Source organism: Falco punctatus (assembly GCF_963210335.1).
Source record: "Falco punctatus genome assembly, chromosome: 3".
NCBI lineage: Eukaryota > Metazoa > Chordata > Aves > Falconiformes > Falconidae > Falco > Falco punctatus.
Genome location: NC_137582.1, coordinates 51,917,791 through 51,945,642, shown reverse-complemented (window position 1 = coordinate 51,945,642; position 27,852 = coordinate 51,917,791). Strand labels below are relative to the sequence as shown.

The 27,852-nt window shown below is 37.0% G+C and overlaps 1 protein-coding gene across 6 annotated transcripts in view; it reads right to left on the bottom strand.

The window, feature by feature from the left end:
* NOL4 (nucleolar protein 4) overlaps positions 1-27,852 on the bottom strand; it is a 201,908-nt gene that overhangs the window by 35,585 nt on the left and 138,471 nt on the right. For 5 of the 6 annotated variants that reach the window (XM_080381524.1, XM_080381525.1, XM_080381527.1 and 2 more), the window contains 3 exons: positions 15,900-16,079; positions 14,970-15,161; positions 2,747-2,860 (listed from right to left, as the gene is read on the bottom strand). In XM_080381524.1, coding sequence (XP_080237650.1) covers positions 2,747-2,860; positions 14,970-15,161; positions 15,900-16,079 — 486 coding nt within the window. The remainder of the gene's footprint in view (positions 1-2,746; positions 2,861-14,969; positions 15,162-15,899; positions 16,080-27,852) is intronic. The other variant, XM_080381526.1, reaches the window with a different exon arrangement.

The following is a 27,852-nucleotide window of genomic DNA, read 5'->3' as shown; positions in this document are numbered from 1 at the left end:
TTTCAGGATTGGGCATAACACTCATTGTATTCTTATGCATTCATGTTTTATGAGTAATATTCTGAAAAAGGTGGTGGTGGTGATGCAAATTACATCTCACTTTGAGGCAGATCACCCCTCTGGAGAATAAAAGGCAGACCTTCACTGTGCTGCATGCAAGAAAAAAGCAGCTTTAATGCAACACTTTCATTCAGCTCTGAGGGGAAGCACTGAATGAGTGCTCTTACCAGATCCTCTTAACAATCTACTTTCCAGGACTGTCTAATGCTTGTCCTCTATTAGGAGATATCTTGATATAATTTATGAAGTGGTAATTTTCATTATCCAAATCTTATTTCCCCTTTCCTCCTCCCAAATTTCCACTGAAGGGTCCTCAAAGCCCGAGTCCACCCACTGGTATAATGGCCAATTTTGAAAAGCTATGTTTAAAAAGGAAAAGCAGAAACATGTTAACAAGGAAACAAGGCAACAAAGCTTCTTTTTTTCTTCCCCCCCCCCCTTTCCCCCCCCCCCCCTTTTTTTTAGAGCTATGGAACAATCAAAACAACATGCTGAACTGAACGTTTTCAACCTTCTTACTCTGTTTAAGAAAAAATCCAATGAAAAATATTTCTTTTTGGATATATGGAAGAAAAGTGAATGAAATTTAAAAGTAAGAGGAAAAAATAGGAAGCAGAGGAGGACAGAACTCTTTTACCCATAAGGCAGTCTCCCCGGATGTGAGGATACAGGTCCACTTCCCATGTCAGCATAAGAACTGATCACAGTGGAGCGTGTTTAACACCCCACTCAGAAATAATCTGGAATAATTTTCTCTCAGTCTACTCTGTTAATGTGACATACTTGGAATAAATAATTAAATTTCAGTGGAACTGGGACTAGAACCAAGGTCTTCTACTTCTCTAATGACTTAACTATTCTACCCTGCAGGGTAAATTTCTCACAGTAAGTTTTATGAAATGACCTAACACACATTCCCATATTTTTTTCCAGCAAAAACTATTCAGCAATCTATCCTGAACTCAAAAATAGTTTTCCAAGCACCAAAGCTACATCAACCCAGCTAACTTACTGCTTACTGAATCAAATGACTGGTGTTATTTGCAACTGTCTCCACAGTGTTCCCAGAACTCACTGCCAAAAAGAGGATAGAGCTGAAGGAAGCAGAACACAGCACCTGTTCTTCATAGGCAGCTTTGCTACTTTAACATCACGACTTTATTTAAGGTGATCAGTTTGCAGCCATTCCCCCTACTGACTTTTAATTCTGTAATGAAAAACAATACCTCTCCCCTCAATGATAATGGTTACTAAATCCTTCTGTAATAGTAATACCACAAATGAAAGGAAAAAGAAATCCTATTAATATGCTTTTAGAGTTCTCTCTACAGTTTTAAAATTGTTTTTGTTTCAACAGCTCTCTGGCTCCCTGGACAGTATTATGGGATTCTCATTTAAATCACTTGAAAACTCTGCCTCATGCTGGCTGGACCAAGGAATCGAATCACTAGTTTTGTGCAAGGAAAGTAACATTTTTGCACAAGTCTTTTCTACTTCTCCTTGAGGTAAGCACATCAACATTGTAGCTTTTTTTTTTTTTTAATTGTTACTAACAAATCAGAGAACAAACAATCTGAATGAGCACTACTTCTAAACTAAGCCACACTTAACATTACAATGCTTTGATATCCCATGTGATTTGTAAAGGCAAATGTACCACAGTAATGAAAATCCTAGCAAAAAATATAACAGCAAAAAAGAAGTAGCAATATCCACTCTCAGATCCTAAACTATCAGTGTTCTAGGGATAGTAGTAACAAACCTTTACCCAGTTGTGGCACAACCGAAAAGAAGGCAATGGACTATGTACAAAAGGAAAATGTTCTTTGAAAAAAAACGTTCTTTTCCACGCAAAAAGTTCATCTGCCACGACAGACGCATATTTTGGAACAACTGAGACATTACTGAGATTTGACTTTGTGATAATCATGAAGACAAATAAAGCATACTAGTCTTTGCAATAAGAACTTTAGACATTCACTACATCTGTGGAGTGACTAAATCATCAAAGCCTGGAACATGCTATCAGTTTTACTTCAAAAATTTGAAAGAAAACATGTAATTCTCAGCAAACTAAAAATAACGAAATCCTAACATGCGCTATAATAGGTGAATAAACACATTAGAAAAAAATGAAATAAATACTGATATAAGCTTTAAAAACTCACTAGTAAGGTAACCAGCAGCATTTTGCTATCTATCACAGTAACTTCTCTGTCTCAGGCAAACAGGTATTTTCAGAAACTTACATTATTTCACTTTACATTTACAAATGCATACACATTTTGAAAGAGAATATCTGCACAGATAAACACAGTGACTCATGGATACATGCACCATTTCTGTTATTTATGTAAATTACATATACTGTACGTTCTGTTCCTTTTAATTCTAGTATGCAGATTACATACTATGCCCTCAAAATCTACAAACATTAAAAAGCAAATATATAGCTTTCTCCAGCCGGACATTATAAATATACTAGCCATCCTCACACAGGTTATGTAAATATAGACAAAGACATGCTTGTGTATTCATTTAAAGAACTACAGTTTCTGTATTTTAATTACTCTTGCTAGCAAGAAACGTATAAGGGATTGCACCACCCTTCTGCATGGCATCCTATGTAAATGAGTCCAGTGCATTTATAAATATGGATGTGGTAGACCCCCAAACAACACAGTACCTGCTGTCTATCCAACCGCATCCTTTTTGCAGCATTTCTGCTTTCACTCTCACAGGCAGAAGCCAGGATACTCTCTGCAACTGCTGAAGTAAGGTGTGAGGGAATAGGTCGTGACTATGAGAGAAAAAAGAAACAGAAATTATTTCTAGCATAATCCACGATACCCTTTTTCAAAGCACACAATACCATCACCTAGGCAGGAAAGTCCACTCATTGAAATGCAGTTTATACCAACAAAACAGGGAAATGGAACTTGTAAAGATGAAAAATGAAACTAGTTTGATGTTAAAGCTGCAGCCGATCCATAGATCCACGAGAAGCCCTTTCCCCCCACAGCTCTATTGTCCAGTGTGTTTAGTCTGGCTCATTAAGCTGTACTTTGAACAGACAGTGGCATATTCTCTGCATTCCAGCAGCACCCTGGCCGTCTGATTCTTGTTAAGAAAACTGAAAGGCTTTTTATTCTCTACAGCATGTGACAGAGATGAGTAGTGGTTTTTTATAGTCATAAAAAACCAAAACCAAAACCCCAAGTGATAGGGTTGAAACATCACTCAAAACATAACAGATTGTCAGAACATTTCAGAGCAGTCTCAATCTGTAGTATATGAATATTTGCATTCTTGCTACAACATGATTGATGTGATTAAAATGACTTTTTTAAAAAACACTGTTTTTCTTTTGATAATGCCAGTCTTCCAACATCGTAGATATTTTGTGGTTCAGCTAGATACGGGGTTTTTTTCCAATTCAAAACATCTCATTACTGCCTTCATAGCATACTATGTTTTTGGTTAAAGGTGCAATGAATCCCTAAAAAACAAGGAATGCTAAAATCTTTTTAGTTCCATTGTTGGTTATGAACTCAAACATGATCTTTCTTGCCATTTCATTAAGAAGAACATTTAAACACCTTTTTTTGCTAATTACATGCAAAACAATCTTTCTGAATGATGCTTACAATAAAATCCATCTTTTTCATTAATATACAAAGGTATATACAAAAATATCTGACCTACCAAGAAAATAAAGAAAATGGGGATAATAACACAGATAATGTGTTACATATAAGCTCATTCCAGAGACCGCAATTTTTTGAACCAGGTTCTGAACTTCCATACATTTTCAAAGCTTCATTGAACTCAAAATAACTATGTAAATGTATACCTACCGAGGAACTGGCCATGTGTGTTGGGTTTTTGGGGTGGTTTTTGTTTGCTGTTGATTATTTTGGTGGCGGGCTTTGTTCTGTTTTTAAGAGTTTTACCTTCTTACATCCAAAAGCATGAATATGAATCTGCTATGAAATGTCACTGAGTTTTAGAAGCAAGTTTTGAAGAACTCCCATTCAGTTCTTACAACTGAACAGTTCTTAGAACAGATTCATTATATTGGCTCAACTGATTTTATGTTTTTCATAACATTCCAGAAACTGTGGAGCCCAACTGTTACTAATATTACATTTTTACCTTTAAAAATTAAAGTCGATTTATTGACTTTGGATCTGCTCTACAGAATGCCAGTTTTTAATCTGACACTGTATTTTCCTAATGCATGGGACTACAGTCTGTCTGGGAGCAGAAGCTGAACTAGCTTTTAGAATTAGACAGGGATTTATGGTTCTCCCTCACTAGTGCAATAGGCTTATTTCTCCCCACGCATACAAGAACAAGCTCTCTGGCATCAGCATGATAGCTGTGCAAGAAAGACAATCAGAGACTGCAATACTACAATAAAATATACTTGGATTGATTTGACAGAACAAACTGTTGAACTTGTTTCCAGTTTTGAAAATAAATCAGTCTAAGAGATGAGGGATGCTGATGTTAAACCCTGGTGTCATTACAGAAGTTAACATTAAAGCAGACAGCTTCCTCAGAGCTCCAGAGGAGGGAGTAAGTCTTTGCAGAAGGTTTTCACTGAGAAAGCATTATATTTATTATTCTCCCTCCATAGAATTGTGATGTTACTCTGAACTCATTATTGCATCACTTAGCCACATTAGATCCCTCCTCACATTTGGTGGCCAAGTATCACTGTACATGCCAGTTTTATGTATGTTCAAGGTACATTGACTATGTTGGCTTCATGGAAGTCTCAGTGTGGTCCCGTAGCAGTGGCCACACAATGATGTTCTTGAAAAGTGGTGAGTAAACACCTGGTTAATTCCTCCAGCTCAGATCTTTAATGATTAATTAGAATTAGATATATATCTCTCAATAGATTTTTGGAAGGTGGCATATGAGCCAAAAAAGTAATGTTCTGACCAAAAAGTAAAATGAACCCAAGTTCCTACAGCTTATTTGTTTATGGGAGATAACAGGTTTATTGAATTATTTTTATAAAATAAAAAATAAAGAGTTACCATAAAGATCAAGCAGTCATGTGCTTCTCTCTGAAAAGGAGTGCAATGTGCTCACTGTTGAAATACTGAACTCAAAGTTAGTACCTCCAAAAAAAAAGAGGAAATCTCCAGGTAATGGTGTATCTGCCTCTTGAAATATGTTTTAGCCCATAATTTCTCTTATTCATCACTGCAGCTGGCTGTTGATATGTTCATGTCAAGAACTATCTAGAGTGAACCTTAGGGAGAACGTAATGAATGTACGGTTAAATCACCTGGGGAGTAAATTACTGTAACAAAGCACAGGTGAAAAATCATCTGATCAAGGTTTGGTTCTATCAGCTCAGGCACAGCCCTAGTCTTGCACTCACTGAGAAGATGAACACAGTCCTCTGTCACTAAAAGTAAAGCTGTTAAAGAAAAGATTTTCTGTTCCATGAGATGTCGTATCTGTGAAATGTCAAAAAGATCAATTTTGTAAAGCCTTGCCTAAGAGGAAAAATTGCTTTGAAATATCCACTTTTTTTTTTTCAAAATGTTTTTTAAATAAACTGAATTAATAGCCCCATCTTCTAATCTCAGAGGTCCCTTTTGGTTTAGCTTAACTTCCTCATCTTCTATACTTCTGATTATTCATGATCTCTGTCATGTCTATCACCTACAAAACCACTTCTGTAACAAGCTCAAGCATCCAGGTCCTTGCGGGATTCTGAACATTTCTCAACTCCCTGTCTGAGGGTGAGACATAAAGGCCGTGGAAAACATGGCAAAAGCAACATCATTCGTTTCTGCAGAAGGGATCCTGCAGATCTCAGCCAAATCAGAGTTTTCTAGCTTCCCAGGCTCCTGGGAGCTGAGTGCTGGTTCCTGCATGTTTGGGACTACAGCAGGAAATGTGGGAGCCAAGGAGTCCTTATTTCTGAGGGCTCCCTCCACAATCCCTGGATCCCCAGCCTGCCCATTGGAAGCCAGGTTTCATTTTACTGGAATATGTCAAAACAGAAAACCTTTGACCAACTAACATTTCTAAAAGGGGAAAAAAATAAAGGCATTATCAAAAAATTCCTGGTCAACTTTTACTGGTAGAATGCACCTAGTGTTGTTTGATACATAACATTCACAGCCCCAGTCTGGAATTTCTTTCACTTCACAGTGACGTAAAGCAAGAAATAACTATACTGGAACTACTCATGTGTAAAGCAACAGAAAGGAAGCAAGCCTCTAAATATTAGTCTACCAAAACAAGCAATTCACATTGCAAAATTAGATGGCAGGATAACATTTTTGTCATTTTGAACAACTGACAGATAGAAGAGAGGCATGTGAAAATTTTACAATAACTTTCAGGTGCAGAGATGAATAAAACTTACAGGGAATCTGTTAAACAGCTTAATACAGACCTTCTGAAAAGACTATATGCCTCTGTCCATCACACAGCAGCAGTATACAGAATTCTTTTGTATTTACTTGGAAACGCAATACTGCTTGTGACTGCACTAAAATAGCAGCCACATTTTGAACACACATATTTTTTTTGGTTTTGTACATCTCTTCAGTTGACACAACTAACATTCAGCCTCTAACATGATGTAGGTGAAGAGCATTTTGACAAAAGTAGTAAGGGAAACCTGTTAAATTTCATGTACATGTGGATGCGTCTGTTTTTAACATCTTTTGAAGCAACCAATACTCAGGAAGTGGTTGAAATTCCTTCAGTAGCCCAAGGGATATGACCAACCCCCTCTAGTCTATTCATACATTTGAAACTGCATTTCAAGATAATTTAAACTTGATTATCGTGACCATCACAGAGCCTGTAGATGACAACGACGACAAAGCAACAAGCACACATAACCACCATATTGGAAAGGAACTATTGCATGGTTTTAAGATAAATCATTTTTGTGCAAATTGACATGAAGACTTTATACACTCATCCCCTTATCGCTTTCTGAAGTATGCACAAATTATTGACAGATACAGTTTTGCAGATTTCTTAATGAAAAATCAAATTAGTCAATACTTCTTTGTAGTCAAGTAACTGTTGTCTCCTTTAAAGAACATTAAAGCTAATGAAGATTCTTCCATGGCTTTGGTGGTCTTTAGATCTGGCTCTCAAAAAATAAAGTGCCTTTCTGGAGTTACAGAGTAGTCCTGTAAGGTTGCTGATTTTTTAGTAGTTGAAATCAGAAATCCTTGGCTCAAATTCTCTAGAAATGAGCTCTATTAGTATAATCTCTGATTCCTTAACATAAAAGAGACTGGCACTTTCAATGTGCTGTAAAATACCCATTTGCATTATGCCAACTGTATACAATATCACCAGGTCTTCTGTTTAAAGGGAGGTAGCTTTGCAGGATCTTCATGGGAAACAAAATACCCTTTTGGGCACATTCACACAGTTTCTGTGTTTCTATAAGGAATCTAAAAACCTGCTATATTCTCATTTCAAGTGTACTTTTTCGGTAGAAATCTACCAATTACTGATAGAATAGATTGTATTTCAGTCTAAACCACTAGGAGCAGAATATTCACCAAAAATAAGTCTGCAATCTGTTCTACATGCTGTCCTCCTGTGGTTAGAGATGTTGTCTACCTTGGCATTTTTTGTGAAATCCAGTATTTATATAAATAAAACACAAAGCTGTCATACAGAAGCTTGGTCTAGATACTCATATTACACCAGACTCAGTTATGGAAAAATAAAGCTATTATTTCAGATAATGGGCACACATGCACACCTGCTAAAATGCCAAAATTTATAACCTGACATTTGTGCATAATACTACTCTCTAGTTTAGGCCAATTAGTACTGAAAAGATCTTTCAGTATAAGGCAGTTGTGAGCGCATAAACATAAAAGTGACAATTTTGTTCACAGAGACCCTAAGATCACCTAAGTCCAACCATTAACCCAGCACTGCCAAGTTCACTCCTAAACCACATCCCTAAGCACCACATCTACAGGTCCTATAGATACCTCCAGGAATGGTAACCCAGCCACTTCCCTGGGCAGCCTGTTCCAATGCCTGACCACCCTTTCAGTGAGGAAATTTTTCCTAACATCCAATCTAAACCTCCCCTGGTGCAACTTGAGGCCATTTTCTCTTGTCCTATTGCTTGTTACTTGGGAGAAGATGTATGAACTCTAATACAAAAATGTGAACGAGAAAATATTTTAACTATTACTCAAACTTGAAAAAAAAAAAGCTCTAAATTTTCCACAGTGATTGAGCATCTGAAGGTGAAGATGAATGCCTACAATACCTCACTGACAGTAACCGAGTATTTCCAGAGGTACCACTAAGCACTTCTTTGCACGTTGGTGCTCCTAACAACATGATACTCACTAGTGCTTTCCTGCATGTCAGTTTTTTCCTTAGGTCCCGTAAGGCTAGTTCATTTCCAAAATGAAATAGTGCAAATACGCCACAACTCATTCATAATAAACTTACTAAGTTCTAACACAATGTGTTAAAATCCCTAACATATTTATAACAGTATGCAATAGCTAAAGAGAGTATTTTCATAGAAAATATCCAAAACACTTTATAAGAGAGGGTACGCATTATCTTCAAATGAGATTTTTTAGTGAGTGTAATGCAGTGAAATGTATGACACAGAACTTTCCTACACTACACAGTTACAAAGAATTCAGAAACCTTTCCACAGAGTATTTTTAAATTTACAGACTGAAGTACAGTACTGCACTCTATTGGACATACTTTTATAATTGTCAGTTAGTACAGAATAGTGAAATATGAAAAACCGGACTGGCATTTTAATGCTTGTAGCACTGCATTTCAGTCTGGGTTTTGATATATTTTGCTCAGTCTTGCAGTCTTGTGATACTCAATTGTAACACCTAGTAAGGAATTCAAAGATATAACTAGAAATGTTTTTTAATTAATGGCAGAAGAGGCTTTCTAAAATGTTCAGTGATGGTCACATCAAATTTTTAAGTTTTCAGCTTTAAAGTACATTTAATTGAAACATTGCATGTTGCACCTTGATTATGACAGCACCTAAATATATCCATATATATATTAACATATTCATATTCCTGCCTAAATGTTAAGCAAGCAACACATTCCAATCAACCACCATTCTGCTCCTACTGTTGCTGCTGCACCTGTATATGGGACCAAGTCCTGCTCCACTTATTTGAGAAAGCGGTTTCAGTGGAGCTAGCAGAAATTTTAAATGACTATGTGAATAAATAAAAAATATGTGAAAAAAGAATACCTGTCTGACCTTATCCACCTAAAACACAAGTATTTTGTCTAAACTAGTCATCTAGGATTCTTTTTTGTTTGATTGGAAAGACAGGTATCTCCAGAAGCTGACTCATGAGACAGCTGGGAACGAACCTCTCTGGATTGGTTTATCTAAGCCCTTCACCAATTACTAAGGGAGCCCAAGTCACCTAATTTCTCAATCAAACTTCGGTAAGATTGCCTCTGTCCCAAATTAATCGGGTATTTCATAGTGACAGAGAAGCCCAGGAATTGTCATGCTGAACTAACTCCTGAGTTAGGTGGAGATTGGATTTGACACTCCAAAAGCAGTTTACTAGTAAAACTCCAGAGGACTAGGAAAAACTGAATCTGATTTAACATTATCTCCTGTTTCCCCTAAACAGATACTGAACTGGCTCCCTACCCTTAACCTAGTGGCACAAACCAGCTATCAAGTAACACTTAAGCAGAGCTGACATATTTACTACTTTTTTTCTGATTTAAAGTTTACAAGTCATCAGGGTCAACATTCCTTTACACCATATATTTTTTCCATAAAAAGGTTTTTTTCCCCCTACATCAGAACTTATTGCCATTTTGGAGGGGACTGGTTTTCTTTGAAATGCAATTGAAAAAGTGAAACAAATATCAAAATTGCATTCCTATCTTTACATCTGTCACAGAATGTAGAAGACTAATTACTATCAGGTTGCTAGGTATTTTCTATTTTTTTAGTTTTAATTCTTTTTCCAAATAGCATGCCTTTTTCAAAGTTAACTACTTCACATTTTCCAAGGTTACTGGAAAAAGTATAACTTCTTCTGCCACTCTCTTTTCCAAAATTGCCGATATTTCCAAAAGTTATTTAAAAGCACAAGGTATCTGAGACAAATTTACAAGGTAGTTCTTAAAAGTCATATGAGTAATCACTTAATTGTTTGGGGGGTGTGTGTGTGTGTGTAAAATTTAATAGCCTTAGGGAAACTGTTTCTAGAATATGTTTTTTAAGGATGTGAGACCTAATGGAAAAAATAAAAATTTGTCAGAGAAAGCTTTGCCCTTTTTCAGCCATCAGACTGTTACATAAACTAACCACTGTCAAACAAGGGTAAGATGCTTAGAAAGTGACCAATCAACAGAGCAACAACTCTATTATTATTTGTACATCTTCACGTAACTGCTCTTGTGATAATTTCCTTAATGCTTCCCAGCTCATTAATCAAGATTAAGCATGAGTCCCCGGATCCACAGACCCTCATCTTCCTGAAAACACTTATGACCTTTCCAGCCATAACAGGGCTGGAGGACCGAAAAGCCATGTGACTGCATGGCCAGCTGGACTATTCAGCACTCAATTCAGTAAATAATGAAAGCTTCCCCTCTCTAAAGCTAAAACTTAAAACCAGAAGCTAGATGTCTATCCGGAGAAATCTTAACAAGGCAAATTTCAGAAAAGGTACCCCCTTCTGAAAACCAGTCCCCCCCAAAGTTTCTCAGTCACAACACAGAAGCACTCGAAGCCTCTAAACGTATTTTAAACACCTTGATCAAGATGTTCAGAGTTGCAAATTGTTGAAATACCTCTTAGAGCAAATTGGCACAACCAAATGACAGAAGCAGCAAAAGATAAAGAGCTCAGTTAATTGTTATTGCGGTTGGTGATAGGACAGAAGGGGCTAGGATGAACAACACAGGGATCTGAGGAACTGTCTTCAGGCATAGTGTGACTTTTCTCTGACACATCCAAACTTGCTTTCTGACAATGAAAAACATTTGTGACTAGCCTTTTCTCTCCAATATATAAAAGCACTTTGTTCTTTGATACTATCACTTTGTATTACAGTAGTGCCTAGGAAGGAGGGTTTCCTTTTGCTTAAACAAAAGGAAGAATCGCTTTGTGAATGACAGTTTAAAACCTTGCTCTTGCATTAGGATACACACAGAGAAAATGACATAACTGTAAAAAGATACTGTAAGATGCAGTTTCAAACTGAATGCAGTGAGACTGATGATAGGAGATCATGAGGATGGGACAAAGCAGACAGTAGTAAGAAAATGTAATTATTAAATCAGTTCAAATGCATTTGATTATTTCTAGCATCTAAAATTTTTATGGACTGTAGCTAAATAAATACATACCACATATCCTCAGCAGCTGTCTACTTTTGGTTTTTTTTTTCATTGGCAGTTTTCTATAGATACAGGGGCTGGGACAAGTCTAAAGAATGGATTTTAAAATAATGAAACAGGTCATTTGGCCATTTCAGAAAGAAAACTCCTCTTGTATAGCATATATAGGTCACAAAACTCTTAATGTATATAAAGGAATTCTCATTAATATTAGTCCTTGAGAAAGAGGCAATAATATTTTTTTTTCTTTTGCGTATGGGCTAGTGAAGAAAAACTAGAAAGAATTTCTTTAAGAACATTAAGAAGTTCACGAAGTGCTACAGCATAGCGCAGGTGGAGCACAACCTGGAGATCCCCTCCAAAAGCCAGTGATTTCAGAACTTGACGAACTTCCCTCCCAATGAAAGATTCTGAGCAAGACCATAGAATTTAGTAAAAGAACATTCTCAACAATCTATAAGCAAGAGACAATTGGAGGAGAAAAACAATCTTACAATTAATGAGAAAAACAGTGCCTTGTTGAGGGATGCGCTTGTGTCAGAATGAAAAAGGCACAGTTACAAGCTAAACAGTCAAATGGGGAAAGCATTTCCAATGCAGAAAGGGAACTCCTCAAAGGAATATTTGTAAAAAGAAGCTATGCAAGCTGCCTTGGAGTCCACAGACATCTGTCATAAGCAGAAGTGTAATGACTATAACCAATCTCTTAAAAATATTAATACTATGAAACACATTAATTAACAATATGAACACTCATGAGACTGAGCCTGTCCCATTGCCTCAGAGCTAGAACTGGCCTGTTATATAGCAAGGATTGTTGTCTGGACTACAGATGGCAAATAACTGACAGAAACAGGCTTCAGGCACGCTTTTTCATCTTTACCATGCAGTCTTACACTTATTTAACTTAGCGTGCACATTTTCTTTTCACTTCACAATATGATGCTGAACAGCTGAAGTGTTCCACACAGTCTGAACTGTCATATGCCATATATAAGATTATTCTCTTTTTCTCTTGCAAGTAGATGCTCAAAACATAGCATTCTGAAGCTGAACAAAATGAAAAATTTGTGTTTAATAAGTCTACAGCAAAAGACATCTCCCGTGGAGATTATTATCTGACATCCTATTTAATATAACAACGGTAGCACTGTTGCTCCTGAGGAGATCATTATCCCATTTTGCTGTATCTGAGGGTACTACGTTATGCAAATCAACACCAACATGTCCCTTCATGAGTGTTTTGAACAAATCCTATTATCCAGACAAAGTGATTCTTTTCCACTGTCAAAACAGTAAGTACATACAAAACAATCATACAGTCAAGCGTCTCTGTCCATGGTAGCATTTTTAAAGGCTGCCTATTATCAGGAGATGTTGATACAGTAATTTAAAAACCAGAAAATAATTAAAAACAACAAATGGATACATATTACATTTTGGAATTATTTTAGACATAAACATGAACAACCACTTATTTTCTTAGGAAGTTAATGGGAGCTCCTCCAAAGCCTTTGCATAGTCTTTGGCTTGTGTTCCTACCTGTGAACAGGAAAGCAGGAGATTTCCTTTCAGGCCCAAGAGGGCTGAAATCTTTGGCATGAGCTCCAGTGCTTTGTCACTTCCGTTCATAGGCAGCAAAGTCAAGATTTTAAAGGGTAATTTTTTTTTTGTTTAAATAAAGCCCATCATAAACAGGGAATACTTCTGAACTATAAAGACTGCCTATTTGATTCATGTTCCTGGTAATCTTTGCTCCTTTTCTCCTCCCAGGAATAAATTTGCTCCTGCAACCTTTATTCGTATGAAAGTAACATTTGCAAATGTGCACTGAAGTCAAGCCAAGCTAGCTCTTATGGGTCAGACTGTAAGCCCCTTATTCCTACTGCAAAACAGTTGTGCAACTCTTTCAGATGACAAAAAATGAGCCAGTTTACATAACTGCTCATCAGTGTGAATAATGACAGTAATGAGGCCATAAATTGGAACAGTGAGGAGACTTGCTAGCATTAGCTAATTTTGTAAGTATAATCAATTGAAAGTACAGCAAAATAAAAATATTTTGCATTGTGAAAGCTGAACTTGATGCTGCTGAATTATTTTCAGCCAGAATGAGTAGATGCAATCTGATGCTTCTTAGTGTATCGTAGAAAATATTTTCTTTCTGTTTTTCTTTCTTTTATTTTGGAAGGCTGCAATCTGACACGTACACCACCAGTCAGTCTTTGGCACTTTTATCTGTACAGATGTCCTTTATTCTACCTGTCTCTCTTCATCTGTGTTTCCATTGTTCAGAAACAGTGTTATCCCAATGTTTCAAATAATAAAATCATGCAGAAGATTAGAATCACAAACACATACATTTATTTTCTGTCTTTGCCTTTTGTGTTATGCAGTAACAGTCTTACCCTACAAATAAACCTGATACTTTGTTCTTAAAACTGTCAGTTAACATCTTAAGCAACATAGAGAAATCATAAGCATTCTGCAAAGACTGCAGGAAGAGAAAGAGAGAAAGAGAGAATCAGTAAAATTCAATCATCTCCAGTAATTTTTAAATGTAACTAATGGGTTTGCAGATGATTCATTAAAAAAAATGATATGTTTAATCACTAAATGATAACTATTTGTAATGATGAGGTGATTTTATTGTCATCTAAAGGCCAGAGAGACAGCTAAAACACATCAACCATAAGATGTGTAGCTACTTAGTTTCTTCCAAATTTTCTGGGGTTTGGAAGTACAAAAGAAGATTTATTATTAGCCCACTCTTGTGCTACTAAGTAATATATTAATGTCCGAAAACACTGACAGTTGAATACCATCATAATTTTCATGGGTTTTGGTTAAATAACAATTACTAAAGCATTTGGATGCTCAAACTGTAAGCTCGGTATCTGTGTTTTTAAACCATTTAACGTGTTTTGCACACCTATATATCAATTGGAAGATGTCAAAGGAGTAACTTCTACTGATAACTGGTAGGTTATAATGTACAAGAAAAAACCCCAAAGCTAAAACCATTGCCAGTGCAGTGTTACTACACTGGGTATTTTCCTGGGTATAGCACTTCTCTAGCAGGATCTAATTTTTACAAAGCTCACAGAAATCCAGTTACCAGAGGCATTTTAAAGAAAAATCCATCTTACTGCAAGACTTTTCAAGACTTACTGCAAGGCAAAAATCTCTAACTGTAACCTATGGTAGGAAATAAGTCACTATATATGTGATCATCTGGTTTCCCTCCTTATGCCTTGCTTTGTTCTTCTTTTTCTATACATCCATACGAGCTCATCTTGTGAACTCTGATGTCTCAAAGCATTTTTAAACCAGTGAACAAAGGGAGTAAGTTCAGGAAGAATGAAGGCGGGGAAAAGAAACCTCTGACCTGGTATTACCAAAAAAAAATAAACAAACAAAAAAAAGACACTAAGATGAAAACAAAATAGTGCCATGGATTTACGTATGGGGTTTTGATGGAAACTAGGGCTGGGTTTTAAATCAAAACTCACCATCTCAAAACCACTTCTTTTCATCCGCCTGCAGGACTTGAGGTAAGTACGTATGCGTTTTCTGGCACGCTCTTGATACTCAGGGAATTGTCGCCTGCATGAGTCAATGATAGCCTGGATCTTTTCTTTGGGCTGCTTAGAGATTGGGACCATTCGGTCCAAGTTTTCATCTACAAACAGCCTGACAAACATCTGTTGGCAAGAGGGAGACAGAGGAGATGGGTTTGGAGGGCGGCTCTCTTCTCTTCCTAGCTTCCTGTCTTGATTACTGATAGGAAGACATTTTTTCTATCCACTGAAGAGCTTTGTAATGGGAAGCCAGAAATATTAAGCAAACAGTTCTTTAAAGTGTTATTTTCTGGGGGCCGATTAAAAAAATAGACAAGAAAAGAATAGTCTATAGGACACAGAACTTGTGAGATAAACCAGAACAGACTGTGAAAATAAGCACTACTTAAGTTTCATTATTAACAATAAGCTGTGATTGCTAATCGTTTTGTAGAACTGATGCTCACTTTTTCGTTTGAACAATTGCTTGTGTTTTCATGCATAATTACATACATTGGGAAAGCAATAGAGAACAGCTGACCACCAGAATGGTCTTCTGATAAACTAGCTACAGCCCCTTTCCATTCAATGGGTGAACATGCACATACACACAACCACATACACACACACGGGCGCACATGCACACATACAAAACAAAGCTTTGTTTTCCTCACTGGTAAAGATGGCACTCTGCCTTAAAATTCTAAATAAAACACAGTAAATCTGTTTTCTGTTGGCAAGAGTTCAATGTGCATTAAAATAATAATTGAAACAAAAATCCTGAAAATTAAATTAATGTGCCTTTAATGTTGTTGAACTTACCCATAAATAACAATGTGAAGGAATAGCAGAAGTAAACAAGACAAGTGCAAGAGGACTTACGTTAAAAGCTTTCAGTCGCTCAGCTTCTACCCCATCTGACTCATTAACCTTCTCAGGATCTTCCTGTTCATCATGGTCATCCTCATCCTCATCTCCTCGATTCAGAGACAGATCTTCAGCACCTCTGCCTACACTCTCATTCTTGCCAGAGTCATAGCTTGAATAGCTATGTGCAGGGGACTGAAAATAGACAAAAAGAATATGTTTGTAAAAATTCAGCATGGAAATAAGGTCTACTCATAAAAATGCTTTATAAATATTTAAATAATTCCATGATTTCTTTTTATTCTTTATTATTAACATAAAGTGCTTATAATTCTTGTAAGAGCAATTCCCAATAATATTCATTTCAGTACTTTAAAAAATGTGACCAGCTGCAAATTCAGTAAATCAACTAACAAATGAATTACCTATGATGATTACAGTTAACATGAGATCTTTGCTATACAACCTTGTTTAAGTACTACCTGCAGAAGTATCTTACAAATACCAACTGCCTTGTATTGGACAAGATGTAAAGAAGGGGCAGTTAATTTGCACAAAACTGTGAAGGATTAAAAATTACACATTTTAAGGCAAAGAGAATTTAAGTGGGAAACACTGATATTGATCCAATCAATATGAATTATTATCAAGAGCTGCAAGAATTTATTCAAAACATGGAGATGATTATGTTCTGGTTTCACCTGCAAAACACCAGAAAGGATTAGAGATATGTAGGTTTGTTATGTGTGTAGATTTTGAATGCTCTTCTGAGAATCATATAGTAAAACCATTTTCTCTTTGCATATCAGCATTCAGAACTTCCCCCTGAGCAGAAATTCAGGTTGCTGGATGAAACAGATGACCATCTCATTAAAGCATACACATTTGTATGACCAAAAACTTTTCAATTACCAAAAGTCAATACTTTGCATTTTCCCTTGAAATATCAAGACTTCAGTTACCTGTTTCCTCTGCATACACTTCAAACTGCAGATCACAAAAAGATACTAGTAAGAAGCCCTCTACAACTTAACACTTAAAGATCAAAGCTTTCCCTGAGTATCAGTATCACACAACAGTATCAGAAAGTATCTTCACCAGAACCATCAGATTCATGTTTATATAATTCAGAGCACAATTTTACTTCTAGAATATTTAAATCCTGTAATATTTAAATATTTTTCTCTCTTACTTCAAAGTAAGTTAATACTGTAGTCTATTAACATCAGAGTCCTAAATCAAGTGCTACATGAGGAACTTCACATACACACTTTTTCAGGTGCCTTCTGCCTCAATGTCACCAAAAGTCAGGAGCATAATGTCTCAAACAAAAATACATTTCAAATACTGAAAATCACATGCCTTCATCTACATTTTCAGCTTCTTAAAAATGTCTTTATTTCAGGGTGTTTTCACCAACCACAAATGTAGCTGGGCACTGAGGTTGGAGGGAAAGGCCAACAAAACCATTCATCTTTAAGGTATACTTGCTTAATATTCTTACTCCCACCTTCCTTTTTTCTTTCCCTGTTTTTACTACCATCTTATGTTGGCCCTGTAGTACACCACTGGAGTCACTCCCATACATTTCCTTGCCTTGACTTAACAGCACTCATACCCCAAGCCTTCCTTTTTTTATCTATCCTCCCCAGACTATATTCTGACAGTACAAATCCCCTGGGGTTCCACTTTTTAATCCCTAGTGCTCCTAACATCAGATCTTGCGGCCTCTCTCGTCCCCTTCCTTGAGTCTCTTCAGTGTTGAGACCACTCTCCATTCCCTCGACCATTACTGCAGATGTAGGGAGAATGAGAAAACACTGAAAGAAAACAGAAGAGCCATCCTCTGGATACAAACACCTTCAACAAGTAGCGAGCTCACCATCACCTCTTCCCTTCCTACAGCCTATGACTGCACAGTTATGAGGCAAGAAATTATTGAGGGTTCAGAATGAGATAGACATGAGATAGCATGGGAAGGTAAGACCTGGGAAAGCAGTAAAAAAGACCTGTTCCTTTTCTTGACATACTGGTATTTTGTTCTGCGAAGATGATGAATATCTACATTGCTGCCCATTCAGGCAACTCCTCCCTGTAGGAGGTGTTGAATCCACTGAATTATCAGACTTCAGTAGAATATGGTTCCATCCTGATAGGAGATGATGTCTATAACGTAAGTGTCTAGCATATATAAGCAACAGTGTTTAACCTGGCCAATGGCTACAAGAAGGCCAGCAGCTATAGCGTAAGCAAGCTGTTATGAATGGGGGGGGGGGGGGGGGGGGAAATTATATTCCTTGATCCTGAAGAAATTCCCAGAAGAAATGTTTTGAAAAAGATGGTTACAATTGATAGACTTACTGTAATTGTGTCCAAGTGCTGTGCAGTGGAAGCTCTGACTTATACCGCAAGACTTGTTCTTTTGTACTTTGTTTCCCCTTGTGCTACAGCATGCAGAGGGCTTCTAGATAATTAAAAAGCTATTTCATGTGCTACGTGCCACATAAAGCTGTAGAAGCTACTGCCCTGAAGAACCCTACCGTCTGAAACCCTTATTCTGCAAACACTTGATTTCACATGAGTCATTTTCATCAGACTAAATCCAATTAGACTACTCCTGTGCATAAACTTAAACAGATGCAAAACTGATTTCAGTATGTACATATGTTTGGGCTGGATGCCAAGATCATAAATTATGCACCAGGACTGAGATTTGCTTTTGAGAAGGAAAGAAATTCAGGCCAAAATGGATTAGCTATGTCTCTCAAAAATGCAATAGTTGTGGGCTTTTTTAAAGAAAGTGTCGCATAAGGAGCCTTTTCCAATGACTTCTCCAAAATATTTATTTCAATAACAACTTTAGGATCTTAAATGAACCGTGGAGAATAACATACTCTGAGAAAGTTGCATGGCAGGAATCCATATTGATTCATCATGGATATGAAGACTGTGTACAGTACCAGAAAAAAAAAGATGGGGGTTTTCCTAGCTCTTGTCAACAAACTGAGGGAAAAGGTTACAAAAGCTCAGATAAGAATAAATTTTCTACTTTTTTTATTTCTAGAGAGATGAATATTGAGTCAGAGAAGGAACAGACTGTTTCACTTGTGTTGACTCTGCTGTTGTGTGAAAGCTGATAAGCATTTTCTTCTGGTACTCTACGAAGCAGCTGCAGCGCTAAACAAATATGGAGGAGGACAGCAGAGGACAATTTTTCCTCAGTACACATTCTCCAATTTTAGGTCTTGCTCTGTCATTTCAAAAGGCTGCTTTGCCAGACAGGAACCTGCTCATTGATTCCTGTACACCCCTTGACACGCCTGTTTTTATGGTCCTGCAGTGAGATAGGTCAGAGAAGCGATGGTGGTTAAAATGTTTTGGGGTTTTTCTTGGGGTTGCTTTTATTTTCTTCTGCCAACCTGTTTAAGATCAGGATAAGTTCTTGGCTCCAATTCACTACATGAAAGCACAAACCTTGGTGCTGACAGGAGACTGTAAGCATGGAAGGAGTAAAGGGAGCATACACATCTCTGTTGACAGCAATGCAAGATTAAAGCAATCATGGAGCGGAAGAATTCGTAGACACAAGATGTTTCACAGGTGAAACCTTTGTGCTTAACAACGTGGGTTGGAAAAGAAAGTGACAGCAACGTAAAATAAAAAATTATTCAAGAACAAATGAGGCCAAGGCTAAGGACATGAGTATTGCCTCCCCCAAACATTTAGATGATTATAAAGTCATCTTAAAAATACTGAGATGTTGATGATATCTTCTGATCATTTTGTCCTTGCCTTTTTCTGAAGGTACTGAGTTCATTATTTTAATCTCTTCCTTGCAATAATAAATATTAGACACTTCTGCTTTATAAAAATGAAAGTAAAGGTCCTTGCCTAACAACCTGCTTTCAGGAGCTTGTGACATGAAATACCAACATCTTCCAATACATTCCAAGCCAGCAACAAAAGTGACCTGAAGTAAAGTAAGTGTCAAATCATACAATAAAAGATCTGGGAGGACATCACAGTGTCATCTAGTTCATTTTGCTGCCACAGAACAAGGTCAGAAGGTCATTCCTGGCCACTGTTTGTCTGGTTGTTATCTTAAGACTTTCAGTGACAAAGATGCCATGCATCCCCCAAACAATATGCATCAGTGTTTCACTGTCTTCAGAATTACTAAAATATTCATAACACCCCTCACTGACTTTCATAAACAGTGATAAGACTATTTCTTTTTTACCTGTCTACCACATACCACAATGCAGGACAGGTGTACGTGGAGAAGAGAGCATCTCTTCCCTTTTTACAAGAATCTTTCAGACATTTGAAGACTGCTATCATGTTCCCTCCCCTCAGTCTTCTCTTACAAATAAATTTATTCATGCTGAGAAACTCCTTCTTACTAGTCTGCCTGTTCTTTATTTGGTCTGAAACTTTCTCAAACAGCAACTCCAAAAACTGCAGAGTGTATACCATTTGAGGCCTTTCTATGGAGGACATATTAATTTATTGTTTGACTGATTCCTAACATGCTTACAGCAGAAAAAGCTTATCACTGTATTTTCAAGATAAAAAAATACCCCATACATGCTAAAGGAAGTAATGCAGAAACCCCATAGCTGCCAACAGAAGTCATGCTGTTATTCTGTGAGAAATAAAGCAGAAGTGATCCAGAACATTAATAAACATAAATTCTACTATAGTGCCCCAATGCCTGGTAGGCTCAGACACTGGCGCATGGCCATCAGACATGGTTTGGAGGATGATGCCATGTGAACTCACTGAAGGAGGCTTCTCCCAGTAACTGATAGCGAAAGACTCTTGGCTATCTTGGTGAGTGTACAACGAAGGTTCTTGATTACTAGAACAAAAGTTATTCAGTGTCAGAAAGTTAATTACTGAGGCTGGTTATTTGTAATGACCAAAAATAGGAAAAAATAATGGCTTTGTGTGATTTTTTTAAAAATGCCTAAAGGGGACAAAGCCTCTGAAGGAAGCACAGCAGGTTATTTTTTTTTTTAAATGAAGCTTCATTTTTCACATTTACATTACATTTCACATTTACATACAGTTGGATAGTGTGTAATTCTTTCAGTTGTTACATTAGACACCTGCAAACCACAGCATCCTGTGAGCTGAAAAGATCTGGAGATTTGAAGCGCTGACAAGACAGTAGTAGTATGGAAAACATAATGCATGGAAGGGAAAGGAATTGTGAGGTAGGCAGAGATGAAAACACTCTACTGGCTATACATGGTTTCTCTTCTAGAAATCTTCCTCCACAAGAGTTAGTAAATAGAATTTTTTAAATGAGTAAATAAAAAAATAATCTGACGTTGACAGAGTTCTGCTCATCCCCTCAGTTGTACCTCCAACCCTTTCTTCCTTATCTTTCTACATCTCAGTCTTTCCCCTGTACCACTAAATACACAAAAGACTACAATTTCCACAGTTACTCTTGCAGATTACATGTCCTTTTGCACATATTTTCCCATTGTGCTATTGTGTATATTTTTTATAGAAGTCATTCCTATGATTCAGAAAGTGATTAGAATATTCTTATGACACCAGGTTTGAGTGCTTCAAAGACTTTTTTTTTTCCAGATTGTCAATTAAATCAGAACTCGATCTGAATTTTTTATTTCACATGTACATTTTCAACTGATTCTACATATGACAAGGTTTTTGAAAGAAGTGTGACACACTGGTTTTCAGTGAACTGACTGTAAGTAAGAAGCATGCATTTATTTGACATAAAAACAAAATTAAAAGGCTAAGCCTGTAAGGTGAAGGGAAAAATTATGTCCTATATCTTCTCCGTAAAATTATATTTGCAATCAATATTTGAATTTTTTTCAAATTTGAAATTCAAAATATTTGAAATCAATATTTGAAATCAATATTGGATTCTTAGTGTTTCACTTCCTTTCCTGCAAAAACTATGTATTTTCCATATTGCATGAAACTGGCCTACAGGAGGGAGTGGGGTGTTTTTTTACATTAAATCTATAACATATGTAATATAAATAACACATAAAGAAAACATAAAATACATTTGCCATATGTGCCCTTTTGGTATTAAATGAGGTTAAGCTATGAATTCAAACGTTCCTATCTTTTCCTTTCAATTCAAACCGTAAAGCAGGAGGCGTAACTTCAAAACCAAGGTTCAGCTATTATTCTAAGCAATCCTCTTTCAGTTTTTATAGATAGAGGTCCAGCTCTCTATTATTTTTCATTAATATGCCATTTTTTCCACAAACCCTCTTAAATCCTATACCTTTCTCTCCTCCAGATTTTACTGTTATTATAATTTTTACACAGCCCCCTTAAATGTTCAGACTACCACATGTATGGAACCTTACTGCCCATCATTTTTTTTCTCATTGTGTAAAAGACTCTGAAGCCTCAAACACAAATCCAGCTTCTCACCATTTATTTCAAGATCCAGTTAACTTCATTTTTATAAACTTGTCACGTATCTGCTCATCTTACCCATATCTTTGCATCTGACTATGACCAGTTTACTCTTCTTGTTACACCACAGTTGGCCTTTCCAGCTCCTTCATAAAATGTCTCCCTTGTTAATTGGAAGGCATCATTGTGTATAATTCTGCTATTTGGAGCATGAGGCTAGCAGCATTTTTACTGGAAGAGTGGAGACCTGAAATCTAGGGTTTCATAGGTGTGACTCTTATAGAGTGTTACCTAACATGTAAAGTGTTGTGGATTGTATAAGACATTTTAAAAATTTGTATTATGCTGAAATACTAAAAGATCTTTTGTTTGCTTTGTGTTAACAACATGAGCTCCAGGAAGACAACTGTTCAGTTATTTACAATAGGAACTAAGAAATAAAAAGATTTTTCTCCTGAATTATCTTTGACATGGTCTTTTCTCCAGAGGCATTTTTTTTACAGTAGCCACTGAGAGAACAGTGATTGTTCCTGAGACTACCTACTCGTTCTTTCTCAGTAATTAGCCAGTCTATTATCTGTTTGCTTATAATATTCATTTCAACAGAAGCATATTTATTAGCAGTAAGTAGAAGTAAACTGTAAATTACCCAGACACTTTCATTCCAGCAGGATTTATCTGGATAGACAGACATTTGGATAATTGAAAGATAAGAAATAATTGAAGGAACCCCTGAAACACAGATCTTCTTGTGCTATATTTTTTCCTTTTAGCTAAAATATAGTCTACCCTAGGTCTATCCCCATTGGTATTGACTGACATTATTGAAATACATCACTTTTCCCTAACAGAAATAACCTCAGAAATAAAGTAGAGAGTGAAAACAGAGAGGCAACTAAGAATTCTCAGTCAAGTAGAAGAACGAAGTGTATTTAGAGGTGATACTTAAGTGAGCTTCTTTCTCATTCACCCACAACCAAACTCTTATTACCTGATTCAAGAAGGTTCCTGCTCCTTGCCCATTCATTCTGGAGGAGCAGAATTCTTGCAGGATCAGAATAAGCATGTCCAAACCTCCCTAGCCCACCAGTGTTGAGAGTATCAGGGCAGAGCCAATTTAACAGAGCAGGACACTTGCCTACCTCTCACAGCGTTTATTTTACAAAGCTGTTTTATTAATGACAGAATTCCTGTCACTGATGTAGGAATACAGGTATTTTCAACCAAATACTATAAAAAGCTAGTTCTATAACCTCCAGTAAGTGGTCATGTTGCAAAATGTGGCTGCTGTAGTTTTGGCAAAAATACAGAGTCCCTTGTGGGATTTGAAAAGTCAAATCTAAATGGCGACAGACTTAAATAAAAGCCTCAATTATTTTTGGCATCATAAATCACTATTTTGAAAGTTTAGAAGGATCTGTCAGAGTTTCTGTGAATTTGAGAAACAGAGTCTGCCACATAGAAAAGCTCCATCACAAAATTCAGGATTTCTGCAAACCGCAAGCCAATAGAGGATTTAAACATTTCCTTTAGTACACCCCAAATCAAACCAGAAGATCTTATTTAAAATGTTATACTCTTGTAAGAGCCTACCTTACAAAAAACCCAAAACAAACAACAACAAAAAAACCACCCCAAAATACAACACCAAAAAAACCACCTACCTTATTATCAAAGGTAAGGAAACTTCATCAGCAGTCTCTGTGAAGCCAAGAGTGTGGGAGTGTCCCATGTAGTTCTTGTGCTTTTGGTTAAATGCATCAATCAAAAACTTCTATTGGAAAACTACCATTTCTAATTTTTGGTGAAATTTTGACCTTTTGCCAAGAACCTTTAGTTTCCACTCAGATTCCACAGCCTTCCATTTGTCAAGGTTTTTTCATTTTCTCTTTTGTTTTTTAAATGAAATAGCGATAGTTTATATGGGGAGTAGGGAACATTTTTCTTATGAAATATACTTCAGCGACTACTGAGGTTCCCATTACAGGCAGGTAGTGACCATTTTTGACCACCAATTCTCTGGTCATTTGTTAAACAACTGGCTGGTAAGACTACTACAAACTATTTTGCAAAAACACTGGGCTGTTCATTTCTTCTCATTCTATTCAAATTGAGAATGAAACCTCTAATGTAGGCAGCACATTTAGGAAGTAACTAAGATGGAGAAGACCTATATAAACCTGAATATCACAATGGCAATCACAATGCAAGCCTTAAGGCTCTCACTCCTCTCTTTGCAGCCTGTCTTCATCTAAGTGACAGAAAAGTAAGACATAGCTGAGCAAGTCTACAGGAATATAACAAACAGCCAAGTTTCACAGGCACTCTCCTGCAAGGTAGCAGCAGCAGCCCTGAAAAAAACCATAATCCTCGACAAAATTCAATCTATCCTTTTAAAGCCCATTTACTAGCCAACAGTGCTATCCCTACTGTTACAAAATATCCCGAATGGCTGCTATCTTTCAAATCAAAAATAGTAACTGAATATTACAGCTGCAGTCACAGCCTCTGAAGTCTGACTTAGGTACAACATTATTGTCAGCAAAAGCAGGAACTGAGATACAGGAGTGCAATAATTTCTGGGGTAGTAGTTTAAATGTCCTAAGCTCAATGTTTTATTTCTAGGATTTTAATTTCTTAGTAGTATCTGCATGCAGACAAATAATGCTATTGTAAATACAGATAGAGCAGGCCTTCACATCAACATGGCATCATTAAATACTCTATTTTAATCTTGAGCACGTTGCTGCTGGAAAACCTAAATAGAAGAATACCCTTCTGCACTTTAACAATAAGGAATATGTAGAGGAAAGAAGCTGGGTTAATTAGCATTGATAATATACAGCTGTGGGCTGGCTTCAGGGGCGGTGGGTTGGCTGATGTAGATAAGGGGCAGGTGTGGCTGGTTCTGTTATGTGGTTGGGCAGCCAAGGAAGAAACAGAGAGAGCACGTGCCTTGTGTGAGGAGAGACTACGAGAAGACAGCAGAGGGACTGGCATGTAGGGTATGTTGGTATGTGGTGGTGAAAGACCTTGTTGCAGCTGGCTAGTTTGGAGAGTGCTGCAACAGGAATACAAACCACGTGCAGTTCACTAGTTTAGTTATGGGTCTTTTGTCAAACATCTACAATGAACTAGAAAACTGCCATAATTTGTTCTTTCTTTCCCTTGTTTGTTATTCCTTCTGTTCATGCCTGTTGGTTCAGTTTAAACCATTTTTTCCAAGATGCTTTCTCCTAAAACCTTTCATTCTTTTCTTTCTCTTTGAACTCATTAAGCTTTTAGTTCTTGTTGCTTCATTCTCCTCTTGCATTTTTCTCTTGACTCTCATACGATTTCCTTCCATCTTCCTCCCTGAATTTCTCTTTGCTTCCTCTTGCCATCAATTTAAGCTGTGACACCAAGAGGGTTCATTAAACTGTTCTCTTCTTCAATTACAAACATGAAACATAAGGATATTTTCTCAAGTCTCAAAGTATTAATCTGCTCTGGGAAATTATGTGCTTATTTGTGAACAACATCCCTTGAATCTATGACTGTCAGCTACAGTTAAAGCCCTTGCTAAGAGAACTACAACCACAAAGATTCTAAAGACTTTGTACCTGCCCCCTTACTCCACCAACTTTTTATTCCTCTTGCTCTAAACCATGACAGTTTTCCACTTCTCCATAGCAGCTCGGGTGTATGCAAGCTTTTCCTGTGTGCAAAGCAGTGTTCCCAAGGAACAAACACATCTGCAGGGGAAAGAGTTCAAGTTATATCAGGAAGTCAGGAGATTTTTTTTTTTTTTTTTTTTTTTTTTTTGGACACTTACTTTCACCCTGCTCCCCTGTCTCTGTGCATCCCAGAAAAGCTGGAGACGGAAGCTATGTAAAAGGCTTCCAGGTTGTACAAAGTTTCAAAAGATATTTCCAGAGAGTAACAGCAGAGACAGATGTAGGGATAATAATACATCACTACTGCAAGGTTTGTGTCACAAGAGCAGCACCAAATGAGAGGAACATTTGTTTTAACTAGGTAATGGAAAAGAAAGAAATGAAGATGAAGAATGCCTCTGTCCCATTCTTGCCAGGACTTTGGCAAGAATGCTATCTGAGGTCCAGGAACTAAGTTACTCCCTTACAAAGTTTGCCAAAGGCTACACAGCAGCTGGACTTAATCACATAGTTATATGCTAAGCTGTGAACCTTTATTTTCTAACAAGGAAGGAGGAGAAGCATTTTTTTTATCCTAACTCATATGAGTAAGAACAACACAAGACAGAACAAAAGTGGGAAATAATGAAGAACTAAAAACTATGATCAGGACAACAGAGGAATATGGTTTAACAACGGACCTTTCTTGGTATGCTCTTTGTGAATCTATCCTAAGTCCTTCACTGGGCTGATTTTCTCTTCCTACTTTGTTCCTACAGCATGGCATTTCAGAGGTTCTCCCACATTTCTCCTTTCAAGTCTGAGCATAGCAGAGTACACGTGTTTGGAAAGAAAATTAAAATTCAGTTAGTGGAAGCAACGGAGAAGGGAACTCCAACTCACCTGTCTCCATTGTTGGAGACAAATTTAGGCTCTCCCTCCTTCAGTTTGTGTTCTCGGTCACTACAATCATATGTCAGAATAGGTGAGAGGAGACAGTCCTGTCACTCTTCTGATTATGAGAGTCTCACTGATCATTTACATCTCCGGAAGTACAGATTAGATGAAAAAAAGATAGTAATGGTAATGCATTGAGAGACAGGCTCATGCAAAAAAACAAAACTAATTGATTAATGACATGCATGTAACCTAAAATAATCTGTTCAGTACTGAACAGCCATTTACAACTGATCCCAGTAACAGTATGACATATTAAAAACTGATTTCTTTGGGAGAAAGCTAGGAATGCAACAAGGGCACAACAGCAATTAGTTGCTTATGCAAGAGAGGAGCAAATTACTTACAGAAAAGTATAGGGCACAACTATAAAATGAAGGACTAGCTTGTTCTTGCTTTTCCTTTCTGCCTTTTGCCTGTATCTGCTTATAGCAGCAACCTTGTTTTTTCTTTGCTGAGCTTTATAAAACATCTGTGGAGGTAAATCAGCTGGATTGCATTAGCAGCTAGGTCTGGAAGACAGAAACTAATTGTCTTAATTATTGCTTAAGAACCAAGTGGGGAGATTTAGGACTCGAGACCAATCAAAGGGGACAGATGAAGACAGGACTTCTCAACTGGGGAGGAGGCTAGTTCATAGTTTGCAATAGTCTGACACGGGAATAGCTGAGATGTTTGTAGCTGATGCTGACAGAATAGATTACTGATTAGTTCCCTGCTTATCTAGCACAAATAAATCCTTAGAGTGATTTGTAAGAAATGATGTAGTTTGACCTTTTTTGTTTAGTGAAGGAGAAATAAAGCATTTATTGTATGAGTAAGCCAGATGTATCACTTAAAGTTAGCACATGACAGCAAGCATTAAAAAATTGCAGGAGAATTTCTCATAAAGGCAATCTCTAGCCATCAGTCCTCCAGACCAACGAATCCTTAGGATTAATACAAAAAGAGCACCAAGA